This window comes from Calidris pugnax, unplaced genomic scaffold, assembly GCF_001431845.1.
Source record: "Calidris pugnax isolate Ruff unplaced genomic scaffold, ASM143184v1 scaffold54, whole genome shotgun sequence".
In the NCBI taxonomy this organism is placed as follows: Eukaryota; Metazoa; Chordata; class Aves; order Charadriiformes; family Scolopacidae; genus Calidris; species Calidris pugnax.
The window spans coordinates 7,946,093-7,961,254 of NW_015090864.1; the positions used below are offsets into that span (position 1 = coordinate 7,946,093).

General features: G+C 38.5%; 1 protein-coding gene across 7 annotated transcripts in view; it reads left to right on the top strand.

Moving 5' to 3' along the window:
• Positions 1-15,162, top strand: part of RBM33 (RNA binding motif protein 33) — a 95,516-nt gene that overhangs the window by 22,508 nt on the left and 57,846 nt on the right. For 6 of the 7 annotated variants that reach the window (XM_014944946.1, XM_014944947.1, XM_014944949.1 and 3 more), the window contains exons 7-9: positions 3,427-3,598; positions 10,859-11,067; positions 12,820-13,129. In XM_014944946.1, coding sequence (XP_014800432.1) covers positions 3,427-3,598; positions 10,859-11,067; positions 12,820-13,129 — 691 coding nt within the window. The remainder of the gene's footprint in view (positions 1-3,426; positions 3,599-10,858; positions 11,068-12,819; positions 13,130-15,162) is intronic. The other variant, XM_014944948.1, reaches the window with a different exon arrangement.

Genomic DNA, 15,162 nt, shown 5'->3' on the forward strand with positions numbered 1-15,162 from the left:
ACTCTGGCACAAAGCTCTCCAGAACACCTGACAGTCCCATCTTTAGAGGATCCAGTGCTAAGATCAGGATTTATCGTGCTGATTTGTGTTTTCTCCTCCTTTCCTTGGGCTATGTCTGTTACCAGTCCTGCAACTTGAGCTGGAGCTCTCACTCTTGCTCCATAGCAGATCATAACCCAGCATGGGGAGTTCTGGTTAGTGACTGGGATTTATGGCATAATAATTTAATGAGGATGGCAGAAAACTCTGACCTTGTGATAGAAGAAAGGTCGTTATTTTTCTTCATAAGGAAGAGTCAGCAAAGCTCTTTGGTAGCTTTGTACAAGGTGCCATAATGGGAAATGTTAAGCTCCCTTTGAGGAGAGCTGCTAAGTAGCCTTGGCTGGATAGTCCAGTCAAGTGACCTCGAGTGGCTGTTCAAGGACTGTTCATGTCTATGCAGAGATATTCACGATTAGCAAGTATTAAATAGAATCCTGTAAGTCCCAGTATGTATTAATTCTGTCTGCACTTGTCTTTTCCTGTACAAATTTCTTTTTGGAACATAGAATCCATTAATATACTGTAATTTTGGCAAAACAACTCATCCTGTTAGGCTGAAAGTTGGAAAAGATGATCTGACGTAGTCTTGCATGCTACAACTGTTGAACAAATTGCGGGGGAAGGGTGTGTGCTCCTACAGAGCTCAGGCAACCTTTCCTGGAGCTATATGTAGGGAACATATGGTTGGCTGTCAAACACGTTTGTGTCTCCATCACAACTAATATAAATCCCTCAATAATACGTGTAATCAGACTTGGACATGGGTCAGTTAGCGTTCTTAAGCACTGCCTTTCCTTGGTGCCTGCTTTTTCATTAGCTCCTTTGATTATTTTTTTTTTGTGTGTGACTTTGATATTTAATGCTTGTAAGGCTGTTGTTTGTTAAGAGGTGGCATGAGCATGATACTGATGAATAAAGTGAGTTAGACGCAGAAGATTACAGAATTGGTATAAGTGGCTAAGAATAAAATAGTGCTGGTCTGGAAAAGTTTGAAAAATATTTTTCATTGTTCCATAAGAAAGTATTTGTCTTGTAGTATGTTACAAGTTCCATTTTTTTAATGCTTTTTTTTTTTTCTTGAACGAATAATTAGCAAAAGCCAACAGAGTTCCCGCAGGTATTTTCTGTAGCATTTCATTAAAGCATTGCAAAATTTTTCAGGACAATACAGACTGTATTAACCATTCTATTCCTAATTCTGCAGTCTGAGCCACATGTAGAGCCTTGAATCATTAAGCTTTGCACTCACAGATGAGATTACATGACTGAGACCAGTATTGGATGAATAAAAACTGGAATTCCAGTGTAGCTTTTAAGGGGCATGGACATAGAGAGTGCATGTGTCTGGGGTTTATGCTCTGAAGTGAGAGGCTCACTGTAGTGAGAGAGCATGTTTTGCAAAACAGCCGCTCCAGTTCTGACTTCCAAATCCTGATTAAAAGTTTTTAAAGACAAACATTAACACAGTAAAATTACTGGCTTTATGATATTTAAAAAACATAGATTTGATAGATATGTTGCTACTCCTTTCTCTTTTGGGAGTCCCTCTTTTGAAAGTAAAATGCTAACCCTGTCTTTCTCCCTTGTTTTTGTTTGTTTTTATTAAGCCAAGTTAGAATCTCTTTCCTTGCTAACATCCCTCCTCTGTTCCATGAGTCTCAACTGGCTGTCTTCAGAGGTGCTTTGATTGTACATGGATATGTTAATCAGACCAGTTGTGCTCAATTTCGGTTTGTTTTTGAGGTTTAGATTTTTTTCAATCTTGAGGTTTGGTATTGTTTTTTTTTTTTTACTGCTATCCTGACTGCTGTTTTTAGCTGCATTTTTTTGACATGATACAGTTGTTACAGAAAAGTAAATATCTTTTTTAAATATAAGCCTTAAAGCTTTTTATAGACTTAAACTATTCTCTTAGCTAAATCTTAGAGTTTTTTTTGTGAGGTCAGGAAATACAGCGCTTGAATGTTTGCCTGGAAGGGATAAAACATGTTCTGAGATAAGATGACAAAATGAAAATAGCTTGGGATCAGTAGCTCATTAAAGCCCAGTAACTAATTATATAAATCTTTTATTCACCAGACCGAAGTTGGAGTGCCTTTGAGCTTGAGTTCGTATCATTTGCTGTAGAAGCTGTCTTTCCAGATCCTGTCTTTAATCTTCCTTTCCATGTTTCGTTTGGTTTTGGATGCAGTTGAGCTCCTGGATAAAGAAACTTAGAATTTCTTGGACCATTCTGCCATTGATTCGTTTTCTTCTTTGTGACTTGGTATCTGTCCACCTGACTGACACACTGGCTGTGCCGTTTTCATATATGAATTACTGCAACCATCTGGTTAATTAGGAAATTAAACCATTTTTTGCATGTTATATTTCACTCATTTTTTTAACTGTCCTCCAGCAACATAAGTTATGATGTATTTAGTCGCTTTGCAGAAAATTAACATGCATGTGCAGGCTCTAAGAAATGAGCAAGAAGGCTTGCACAGGAAGTAAGCAAATACACAGTAACCAAATATTTCATGGAAAATCATACTAATTAGAATACTTCTAATTTTCAACTCTAGAAATCAAATATAACTTGTGTAACATTCTGAACATTAATTTTATCATACCAGCACAGGAAAATGAAATTGATTTTTTTTCCTTTTTTTTTTTTAATTCAAAGCTGAGAGATCCCTTTTCATTTGGGACATTGTTTCATCTAAATAAATGTTCTCTGTTATAGAGAGAACTGGAAAGTAAATGAGGACAAGAGAGTAGCATTCCAACGTACAACTTTAGCATATTGAAATTTTATCTAGTTCTGTTCTCCATTCTCTTTATCAATTGCTGAATTAAAACCGGGAAACACTCAAGGAGTAGAAAAAGTAAAGACAATACAGATATATATACCTAGAGGAATTCAATTGGGTTGTAAGGTTATCTGGTTTTGTTGTTGGATTTTTTTTTTTTTTTAAAAAGCATGCTACTGACAGTTGTTAACAAATATAAAAAAAACTTTAAATGTTTGTATTACTTGAATCTGATCATATTCCAGGCTTGGGTCTTAGTCAATTCAGTGATAAATGTCGTTCTGTGTGCAAAAGTAGCTACTAATCAGGTAGCGGTTCTATTTGGAGTTTCCGTATTCCCTTAAATATTGTAGCAAAGTGGGTTTTCTCAGTAGATTTCACTATATAATTTATTACATACTTCAAATCTTTATATTTGTAAAAAATTCATCAGGCTCTTAAATGTTCACTGAGTCATGTGTGATGATAATGTATATTGCCAGCAAAACTTATTCAAAGGGACCTTTAAAGAAAGCTTTGTCTCTTAAAACTCAAAGACCTCAAGAAAGTAGATTTTTTTCAGTTTGTGTGTCTTTTGTATTTTGCAATACAGGCAGCTATCGAATCTCTGGAACTTCAAGAAGAAACAAAAGAAGAATCTGATGAAGAGGAAGATGATGATGAAGAGTCTGGACGATTACGTTTCAAAACCGAACGGAAAGAAGGAACAATAATTAGGCTCTCGGATGTGACAAGAGAAAGGAGAAACATTCCAGAAACTTTGGGTGAGGTTTTGTGGCAATGGATTATTTTAAAGAGCTATAATAAAGTAAAAGGCAGGCTTTCCAGAACTTTTAGAAAAGACTTCAACGGCAAAAAATAGAAGAGTTGCCCTCTAGCTTGACTGGCTTATATCTAGTTGTCCAAATCCATTTGTAGTCTGTTGTAGTATGTGTAGTGTCTGTCTCCATGGGATGAATGTTTAATCATATTGTGTTTTGAAAACCAGTGCAATGTTTGTTCCTTGAGACTTTTGGTGGTGTCTTTTAAAGCTCTCCTGTTTTCAAGCAGCAGTTATTTGATCTGTGTGTTACTACGTATTGTGGTGGAATATATCTTAAGGAATTCCTTTGGACTTACATCCTTGGAAGATTTTCACTTGATAACACAAATCTTGTTACTTGTATTCTGCTGTGAAATACCTGCATGTTTGCTGTTTTCCCCCAGGAACATAAGCGTGCTGTGAACCTGTTTTGTTCCTACTGTTGGATTGGCCTAGAGAAATTGTAACTTGCTGGGGAGTGTGTTAGAAAAATATGGAAACCCCTGTTTTGGGGGTTCAGCTTTTCTAACATGGAACAATCTGGATTTCTTATACTACCTTGATTCTTTAGGCAGTGTCTAAAAGGGTATATTTTCTTTGTATTTGAGCATAACACAAATGTGTTTGTTTCTAGTAACACTGCTCTATGTAGCTAAGGAATTTGCCACAGCTAGTTCAGAAGCAGCAGTAGATTTGCAGCTTTCTTGCAGCCATTCTGTCTTAGTCTATAAATAAAATCACATTGGTTTGTGGTTTTGAGAGTTAACTTCAAGGCCCCTCATGTGCCCTGGGTACTTGGGTATGTGATACTGGTGTTGTATCAGACCCTCTGGGGATAGCTGGATTGCCTTTTCATGCTGTTAGTGGTGATAAATAATTATAAAAAGTCAAATTAAAAAGATGGTATTAGGGCAGAAATTAAGCTTTCCTTTCAGGAAGGTGTACCATTCCTACAGTTTTGTTACTGAACGAAAATATCAATTCAAACTATGAAGAAAAAACCCTGATCTTTTGAAGAGACTCAAGATATACAAGACAGGGAAGCTGTTAATTAAGGCAAATTATCAGATACTGTTGGCTAATTGTCACATACCATTTGGGGAAAATGTATTTTTTGATGATGCTTCAACTTTTGCCAGACTCAGGATGAATTCTTTACACAGGATTGCTTTAAGGTGGGTGCTGTGCAGTGTGAGCTTAGTATCTGGGTGCTTCTGCTTTCTTTTCAGATAAGTCAGTGTCTTTGGGACAACAGGGCATTTTGGAATTATGTTCCCAGAGCACATACCTAGATTGCCAGATCTTGTCCTGATGAAATTTTCCACTTCCCTTAAAAGCCTTGCTTTGTAAAGGATGTTAGTGCTAAGAAGTTTTCTCTCGAGTTTCATAGAATAATTAGTAGGCTATAATTCTGTTGCAAGGAGTTTGGGCTTTTACTGTGCTTGCAAAAATTGAAAAGCCATAATTCTGTAACAAAGGTGTTATGGCCAAGACAACTTTTTTTGAGCCGTGAGGAGTCAGGTGCAGAGGCTGAGCCAGACCTTCACAGTGGTATTTGCGTAGCCCACGTCGTGCTGCGAGTGAGACGTCAGTGTGTGATCTTGGATCAAGGTTTTCCTCGTCTGTTGTTCATATTTAGCAAATAGCTCTTATTACTTGCAATTTAAGGCAAAGTATATGTTAAGGGCCTCCATTCAGGCCATTATTGGTTCAATAATTAGGAATTGATTCTCATTAGAATAAGACTGTGCCTCTAGAGGGTTCCCTTCAGAGTAGTACAATGGCAAGGGATATTTTAGCTGAGGTGCATTCCACATGTCTCTTCAAGTGTAAGACCATATTTCTACATACCACATACAGAACATATATTATTTATACAAAAGGTGCAAGAGTGCACTGAAATAGCTAGATCTCTGCACGTAATTGCAAGGTCAATGACAATTGGATGCTTTTGTATATCTGTGGATTTACTCTCTAGTTTAATGTAAAGACAAGACCAGCCAATGAGAAGAAAACTTGTAGTGGAGCTTGACTGTAAAGGCACAGTGATTTGAATTAGACTTAAGTGTAATTTTAAGTGTTTGGGGATGTAGCTCTGAGATAGAAGGAAAAGGTGATACAAATGTGGGTGATTGTATAATCTAAAGAACCTTTTTTGAAACTAATCTTTGGCAAAAATACGATCTTACTGTTGTGAGTTGGTTTCTATTCATACTAGTTTTTCGTGTTAATTTGTTGATAAAGAGACCAAATGATTGACCAAGTGGTGGAAAGTTAAACAGCAAAAAATACTTGTTTGCGTATAAGTATCTGCTCACTTTTGAGATTATAGAGCAAATTTTTACAGATGCTACTGGTTTAAAAATGGAACTTTATTGCAGAGCTACATCTCCTTACTTTAAAATCTGAACATAGTTGAGAAAACACTTAAAGAGGAATTAACATTTCAGTTGAAGTTACAAACGTAATTTCCATCCTGTCACATTTTGGTGACCTTTTGTGACAGCTTGTCTCTATTGGAGGAGTGCATTCTTACTTGCTGATTAAAGATGTCATTTGAAACCATTTTATTACCAGCGATAGTGAAATTAATCTTGACACTTAGAGACACTAGAAAAATAATTGCTGATTCACTGCATTAACTGTGTGTGAGAACTGTGCAGTCAAAATGAGAATAAGTGTGCGCTGGTAAAAAAAAAAAAAGTAAAAATATAGAATATTCTTGTGAATGTAGCTGAGATTTTTTCCTAAGCATTTCGTTATCCAAGATAATGTCAGTAGTGGTTTTGAAAAGTTTAAAGAGGGTGTACTGTAGGACAAATATTCAGTTGATTTCTAGAGATACTGAGTTTGTCATGTTTGAGAAATATGTAATTTCTTTCAGTGCATGTAGTTTAAGTCTTCCCAGAGTTGGAATTGTCATTATGCTCTGGATTTAATTACTCATTAAGGAGTGTGGAGAAACGGCTTTGTTTAGCATTGCCAAACTGAAGTATTCTCTCTGTACCTAATTTCAAAAACAAAACAAAACCCTACAGTTACGCAGAGCCATTTGCAAAGTGATAACAAAGATCATTTGATGGGGTAGTATTTTTTGTTGTGTCCTGCTTAGTTGGCTTGTGTTCAGTCTGATAACTAGTGACTGAGACTTTGGGCAAGATGAGGAAATTAAAGTGAACAGTTTCACTGTTGTCATGTTGCAGTGTGTGCAGAAGCGCCTGGTGTGATCAGGTTGCAGGTCTGCACCATGGGCAGGAAAAAGTGCAGGGAGAACATATTCTCTTGCTCTGTTTAGATTTATATGTATGTAAATATATACATATAGCTGTTCTGGAGTGTGATTTGTATTGAAAATCTTGGCATTATACAGGATAACAGGGATTCTGGCGTTCTCAAACCTGGGGATTTGAAGTGCTGTTGCTCTCGGGGAGCCACCCAAAGCAATGTAGCTGCAGAGCCCTGTGTTCAGGGTTGGTGTAGACAGGGTTGGTGTAGACAGGAGCTGGTGGCCCTGTGCTGCAGCAGCCTGTGTGTGCTGTCCAGGGGACATGGTAGTGTCCAGCCTGGCTCAGTGTCTTTTGGTCACGACATACACAGGCTCTTAGCCAAGGAGCAGCCGTGGGCCTTTTCCTGGGAATACCTGGCTGTGTTTTGGAAGAGTTTAGGGAGGGAAAGACAATGTTTTGTCACCTCTTTTTCTGGTTAGCAGTCTGATCTTGCTTTCAGGGAAGATAGGGACTATTTTCCTTGCTCCCCTCCCTGCAAAAGCCTCCTCTCCTCGATCTCTATTTGCTGCATGATGCTCTCAAATTTGATAAATAAGCCACCTAATAATTGAGTTGACTGTATATTTTGCTGCATGGTGATTGATAGCAATATAAAGTACTTGAGATATTCATGGCTTTAGGTCACTGCATGAGTCTTTGCTTTTGCAGTCTGTCTTGAAGGCTCTGAACCCACGGTTTTGTATGTAAACAAAATTCTTTACAGGTAGGACACTGTAGCCGTCAGTGCTGTGTTGTGGGGAAGCATGCTTGATGTTAGTGCAATCTTACATTCCTTTTTAAAAAAAAAAAGTCATTCTATTGGGCTTCTGTGGTCATGGATGTGATGTGAATGTAATGATGCTTGCTGCAGTGAATTCATGGAGGGGCTGTTTTGGTTGGGATGTTTTTCTCAAGATCAGTGTTACACATTTTCACTTTTCTGGCTGAAAAACTGAGTACGTGGACTGTGCCTTTAAAGACACGGTCTTTAAAGTTTGAGAATATTTGCGTTGAGTAGGAAAACAGTTTATTAGTTTCCGTTTTAAGGCGAATGAGAAGTACCTGTGGTCATGGATGTGATGTGAATGTAATGATGCTTGCTGCAGTGAATTCATGGAGGGGCTGTTTTGGTTGGGATATTTTTCTCAAGATCAGTGTTACACATTTTCACTTTTCTGGCTGAAAAACTGAGTACGTGGACTGTGCCTTTAAAGACACGGTCTTTAAAGTTTGAGAATATTTGCGTTGAGTAGGAAAACAGTTTATTAGTTTCCGTTTTAAATCAAAAAGCTCCTGCCTGCACATCAAAGATCATCAGGACTGACTTGGCCCTGGATGCTGTCATCATCTCTTCCCCAAGCTTAATCCATACAGACCTCTGAAGTCATTTGGTTTGGAGCAGCCCAATTTTTCTTCTAAAGTTGTTTCTATTCAGTGTCCTTCAATGTGTGCTCAAGAGGCTGAGAGACTGGGGCATAATCTGGCCTTGTAGGAAGCCGAGCTCTATTCCTGGGTTCATTAAGAATTGCTTTCCTCACATGTGACTTCTAATCTGTTTAATAGGAAATAGCTTCTTATCGTCTTGAATGAGTATCAGTGGTAGGTACTTGTTGCAATGACTGAACTTTGCTTTCCGAACTGCCTTGCAGAGTTCAGGCTTTTAGTGTGCAAGATGGCAGAAAAATTGCCCTGCCTGTCCTACTGTTGGAAAAAAAACAACCCCAAACAACTTTCCAACCAGCAGTCTGCCTTGCAGGATTTGGATTGTTTCTGGTGAAAGGGAGGAGAGCGGTTGCTTTGCAGTGTAATGGCACCATTTCTCCTCGGAAGTATAGGGGAGCTGGTAATCTTTCTTTCCCTCAGACCAATTAAAAGCCCGTGTTGGCCCTCTCATGCTTGCAAGCCTGTAAAGAAACTGAACTTGCTGCAGGTGTGGATAGGAAGGAGGCTTGAAAGCAGAGCTCTATTTTTCCCATTAAACCAGCTTTTTTCATCCTGGATGGATAAGGTGGTTGTTTTAGTTGCATTCTAATGCTTTTGATTGCTTTGGACAGGAGTACATTTTGTCTTAATTTTCCTCAGAAATCCATAGTGTGTACGTTTAATACTACAGTCAGACTTTAGGGAATGGGATTCCTTGCCCCTTTGTAAGAGTGCTATGTGATTTTCCTGATAAAGCCTGATTGTCTTGGGCTCTGCTGATCTCTTGAGGCAGGTGTCTAGGGCCAAGGTAGCATTTCATGAGAGTATCTGGTGTGGTTGTAAATTAAGGCTTTATGCCACTTAATTGTGGTGTAAGAGAGGGGAGAGAAAAGGAGGTAGAGAAACTTAATTCTGCACTTTGGTGATGAGACGAAATGGGAAACCATATGGCAAATCCTGGGCTTCTAGGAATCTGTTATGTTTGCTGGGTCCTTAAATAGTCAGCAAGTTCTAAACTTTTTTTTTTTTTAAATCAAAAAGCTCCTGCTTTCTGGATGAGCTGAATATCTTTGAAAACTGGGACACGCAAATTTCCAGTCTTTGCAGCTCAGTTGTGCAGGTGGTTTTTAGAGCCAAGTAAGAACAAGTGCTGCAGTGGGAATGTGCGGCGCTCACCCCCTTCTGCCCTCCTGTCAATCCTCAACTTCAAAGACTAATTGAGATTACTTATGAAGATGTTTAAGGTGGTGGTTTAAGTAGGTTTGGCTCTTAGACTCACAAGAAATTGTAATAGTTTTTTATTGCTTTAGTTATGTATTCTAGATGGAGGATATGTAATGATGTGGAGATGTAGTAGTAGTGTCTCAGCTGCTGGATGCAAACCATTTTTATTCTGATATTCAGATACTATAGCCACTATGTGTAGTATTAGCAAGTAAAAACACTTCCTCCTGAAAAGTGGTTCCTGTACTCAGTCTCCTTTATGTTTATATGGAAAACAGGAATTCTTGCACTAATTGCCATTTATATGAACTCAAAATATGTTTTTATTTGCCAGGAGTGTGTTTCTTGTAGAGTAGTTTAATTTTGCCCTGTTAGAGGCAGAAGTCAATTTTAGCAGTAACAAGGGATCTGACTGGCACATGGCAAAATCCTCAGCTGCGTGTTTGGGTTGGTTTATCCCCTTTAAGTAACTGAATCCTGGTGAGTGGCCCTACCCGTACTGTCATGATGTGTTTCCTGAAGTTTGTTGTAGACTTTCTGTATTTCCAAGTAATTAGATTACCTGGACCTGCTGCAGCATAGTTTTCTCTTGGTGTTATCAGCATTGTCCCAGGTTTCAAGCAAATTTGGCAGTCTTCATTGAGTACCATCTGTTCTCTGGTGTTTACCTGCAGTGTGAGTTGGGTGGGTGTTACCAGTGGCCATGTATTTGACCTGAGCTGAGCACTGATTTTTGAAGTTCTCCTAAGTGGAATTATCACTTGTAAAGTACAACTGGTTCTTAAATCACATACAGTAGAATAAATATTAAGTAGTTATATACTGGAAAACCAGCTACCAGAAGTTTTTCTTTGGAACAAGTCAATGCAAAAAAGAGATGGTGGATAAAATCTGTTCACGTGGAAGACAACATACACTTTACAGTAAAGTTTACTGGGAGTTTCATTGCCTGACATCTCTGCAGATAAGTGTTACGTTGTTTAAGATAATCCACAGCATCCTCCTGGAGCATAAGGAAAACTTCAATAGCATTTAAAAACAAAAAAAGCAGCCAAACCTTTTTGTTCATGCTTGTTTCATTTACACGCTGCTTTTTGCCTGTGCAACAGATAAAAGTATCTATGTGCTTTTTCTTTCTAAAGATGTCTTTAATGAAATGTTAACATGCCACCTAAAGGAGATCAAAGAGCCTGCAAATTTTGTGTTAGTTGCAGGGATGCTTCTGTAGTTCTAGCAATGTTTTTTTCCTTGTATTTTCCATCTTTCAGCATGAAACTAAAATATTTTCCCCCGTCTCTCTCTTTCAACAGAACTTTCTGCAGAAGCCAAAGCAGCATTGCTAGAATTTGAAGAGAGGGAAAGGCAACTTAAACAGGGGCGGTACGGCTCAAGGAGAGGAGGGCGAAGAGGAGGCTCCGTTATGTGCCATGGAATGGGAGAACAAAGGAGAGACAACAATGATAGGGGAAGAATGAAGGATCACAGGCCTGCCCTGCTGCCAAACCAGCCATCCACAATGGTACCTTTTAATCCTTCGTATTCCTTCAATGTGCTTTTAGGAAATTGTTGCAAAGCGCATTCTAAATAATCTTTACGAAGATGAATATATACTCAATGTACACTTTTTGCTCTTTGAAGGCACTGTTAGTCAAGATAGGCTTTACGTAATGTGGTGATTGTGAAAGTATGTCCTGTTATCAGCCTCAATTTGAGGAGTCTCGAGGCCTCCAAATGAAAAGTGGATTTTGACTCATACAGTGCAATCAGGTTTACCTACTGGTTTGCGTAAGGATGGAGGAAAAAGTTAATTCCTCTGAGAAATCCTCTACATGCATCATAGAAACATGCTCAGTCCCACATTATTAATCATAATTCAGTTTAAAATATATGATTCTGTAAAATACTTACTGATTTTTGTCAAACCAATATTTTTGCTGATACTTCTAAAAAAATCTATTTGTATACCTGCCATGCTACTGTGGAGGCAAATACAACCCTGGGAAGGTTATCACCACTAGATAAATTAGTGTCTTGGGACTTCAGATGAAATTTAGCTTTGTTACTCTCCGCCCCCCCCACCTCTATCACAAACTAAAAGATGTTACTTTTTCCATTTAAAACAAAAAAAAAAACCCAGGAAGTGTGTGATCAAGGGGTAGCCCACAGTTATTTTGTTAACTGTCTTAAAATGTACTGGAAGCTGAGATTGTAGAACAAAGCCTGTGTGTGTCTTTGCAGGACAAGGTCATCTGTATTAAACAAAGGGGATTTTTTCCAGCAGCAGTAACTGTAGGTGCTGATCACTGGCAGGAGTCGGTGGATATCTCAGCGCTTGAGAGCCCTGCAGTTTAGCGTATTTCATGCTTTAAAAAACAGCGAAGGTGGAATAATTTTTTTTTTCTGTATTGCTGCAGTCTTTGCCAGTTATTTTGATCTTAAATGTTGTAAACATTGTGGTCATCACAATATCTTCTTGTGCATACTTTGTAGCCGCTTTGCTTTATGTATATGGCTGCTGAAAAAAATGGTGTCACATCTTTGCTACTAAAAGGTTGCCTGTTTGGGAATCTTCTTGCACTACCATTTGGAAGTTACTGGATTAGGCTGAGTTCAGAAGCAGAAAAATGTCTCTGAAGAGAAAGATAATATTTTTTCTTATTATGATTTTGGCCATTTGTTTTTGAGAGTGTTGAGCAGCAAGATACTTTCTTCTGTGTCACAAAAAGTACCTTTGAAAGGTATCTTCAAAGTAGTTTTTTTCTTTGAGCAATATAGATAGGTGGGCTGAACTGATATCTTAAGAATCTACCATAATTTGTATTTTGACTTTTGTTGCTGCTGTTAGGTCTGTTTTGTTAGAGAGGCTCTTTTATAGGTGAGACAAAAGTTAGTGGGTTTGTCCTGGTACTAGTACCCAGGTTTCTAGTGACGATCACACGTACTTTATTGCAGTTGATGACAGTTTCCAGTGACATGTGCAGAACCCTACACGTGGAACTAGGCAGTTTCCCTGCCAAAAATAAGCTATGAATGTGTGCATTCCCTGTGTGCTTCCTTGTGCTTTGCCGTCCTCTTTCACATGAATGTCTTCGATTGTTCTTTGCTTTCCTGTGCTGATGGTTCTTAACAGTTCCGGTTGATGATATGGGAAAGAAGTTTTTCTGTTCATATTTGGCCTTAATTTGGTCAAAGGTGTCTTGGGTTTGTGCTGGTTTATGTCAGGATATTTTGACTTTAAGCCTATTGATTTTATTCTTTTGTCTGACTTTAGACTCATTCACAGAGGTTAATTCCAACACACCAGCAACCTGTTAGGAGTCTGTTCCAGCAGCAGCAACAGCAACAACAACAACAGCAGCAGCAGCAACAACAGCAACAACAACAGCAGCAGCAGCAACAGTTACAATCTCTGCTTCCTTTACAGCATCAGCATCATTCTTCTCCTCCTCCAGGGCTACATATGCCCCCTCAGATAGAAACGCCTAGAATAATGATGACTCCACCTCCAGTGACTCCGCAGCAACCGAAGAACATACACATAAATCCACATTTCAAGGGGACAGTAGTGACGCCCGTACAAGGTGAGCTTTCCGAACACCCTTCTAGTCATACAAGTGTGACATCTTATTCTTTGCCAGAGAAGCAACAATTTGTTTGTTTATCACTTCATGGGAATATGCTTTGGGCTGATGTTTTTTTTTTCCTTAAGCTTGAGACAAGTGTTTTCCCTGAAGTAAGACATAATGTTGTTGGACTGCGGCTAGCTGAAATAGTAAAGCCTTTTCAACTTCTTCATCATCTTTGTTACTCTACTGTAAAGCCTGTAAAGAGCAGTAAAAATGGAAACTGAGAAGACAATGTGCTTTTAAAAAGTAGCAAATGTCAGTTTTCAAAACTAGGTAAGTACTGCAGTTTATCATTTCCCACATCATTCCAGCTTCAGCCAATCACTCACAGAATGACCACCCAGTTATTTTGGTGAGCATAGGCTGAGGCACCCCTTGCATTGCAATTGCTCTGTGAAAGGAACCAGCTGCTCTCCTTCCTTGACAAGATACATGCCCTCAGTTCTCCTTAGTGCCATGTTCGCAATAGCTTGACTCGTGGCCTGCAGTTTTTTTTCCAAAACTTAACACAAGCAGTCTTTGTGCTACGCTTTTTAGGGCAGCTCTCAGCAGAAATGTTAACATGATGGCCTTTGTGCCATCCATTTTACTGAAGGAATCCTCAGCAAGACTACTGAATATTTCTGCTAATGGATATGCAGCATACTATTAAATGCAGTCTTAAACCACTGTAGAATTTTAATCTTCCTGATTAGAGAGCACGTATGGGAAGCTGAGTCTTCTGGTGTGGTTGAGAGTAGTGGGCATCTCAGTCTCACAGTGTGCAGCAGTACAGCTACATTACAAGAATGTATCTATTTGCACACCTATAGGAAATCAGTTGTCTTCTTCAGGGAAGAAAAGCATAATTCTAAAATATTCAATGGCATTTGCATATTAAGGTGAGTTTTTAAGCAATCACTTCAGGTAGACAGAAACTCCGGTGTAGCAAGAGCTAAGCTAAACTTCCTCTTAAGGTCCTCTTCATTTTAATACACCTATGTGATGCCCCCAGTTGGAAGAGACTGGTAGTTGACAACATCAGGGTATTCCACATGCAGTGTCATGTATTTTGGGGTAACTTTCTGTATGAAAGATCAGGCTGACTTCACGTTATTGATGATGTCCTGCTCCTCCTTGGCTGAATATATTTCCAGGTCCCTGAAGGGTTTTACACATTTGAGAATATAGCCAGATAGGTGCAGAGCTTATTGGGATTCTGTTGTTGAAAATGTGATGTCGGGAAGCTAAAAATGCCACATCTGGAAGTGCATGATATTCACACTCGGGTTCTGGTAATTTTAATGGTGTGCTGTCATGTTTTTTCCTCTCTAATTTGATAGCAGGATTAAGCTGACGTGCTTCTAATTGTCAGCACCAGGGACACTTTTTCTAGCTGCAAATCATAGAAATATACTTTCTTAACATCTTTTGGGTTTGAGTTAGTCTTGAAATGCATCAAATATATCAGTACTTTGTAAGACACTCAAAACTCCCATAAATTGTTATGAAATTTTCATGTATGTAAAGTAGCATATGTAAGCTCTAGTAGCCAGATACGTCATTCTGAAAGGAAGTTGAACCACTCTTGAAGAATCCTATCATTGACTTATTCCTTTGATGTCTCAAAGGCAAATCTCTTACAGTGGTTACCATCTCCCTTGAATCTTGGTTCAAAAAAATAGACAACTTTCAAGTCAGTGTTGTTTCAAACAAATTTCTCCTATTTTTTGTCTTTTAAGCTTCATAAATAAATGTTTTGAGTTTAAGTAGTAATTTTTGGCTGAATGCATGTCCAAATTTGAGTATAATCAATTTACAAGTACTGGAAGGCTGTACATAGATATATTATGAAACACACTATAAAATACTATGAAATTCAGCGTACTTCAATACAGGTATTGAGGTTTTTCCCTCCTTAATGTTTATACCATAAATAACTATTTCAATGATGCTGAAGGGCTGCCAAAAATGATATGAACTAGTGAGCAGTTTATGGCAACTCTCTA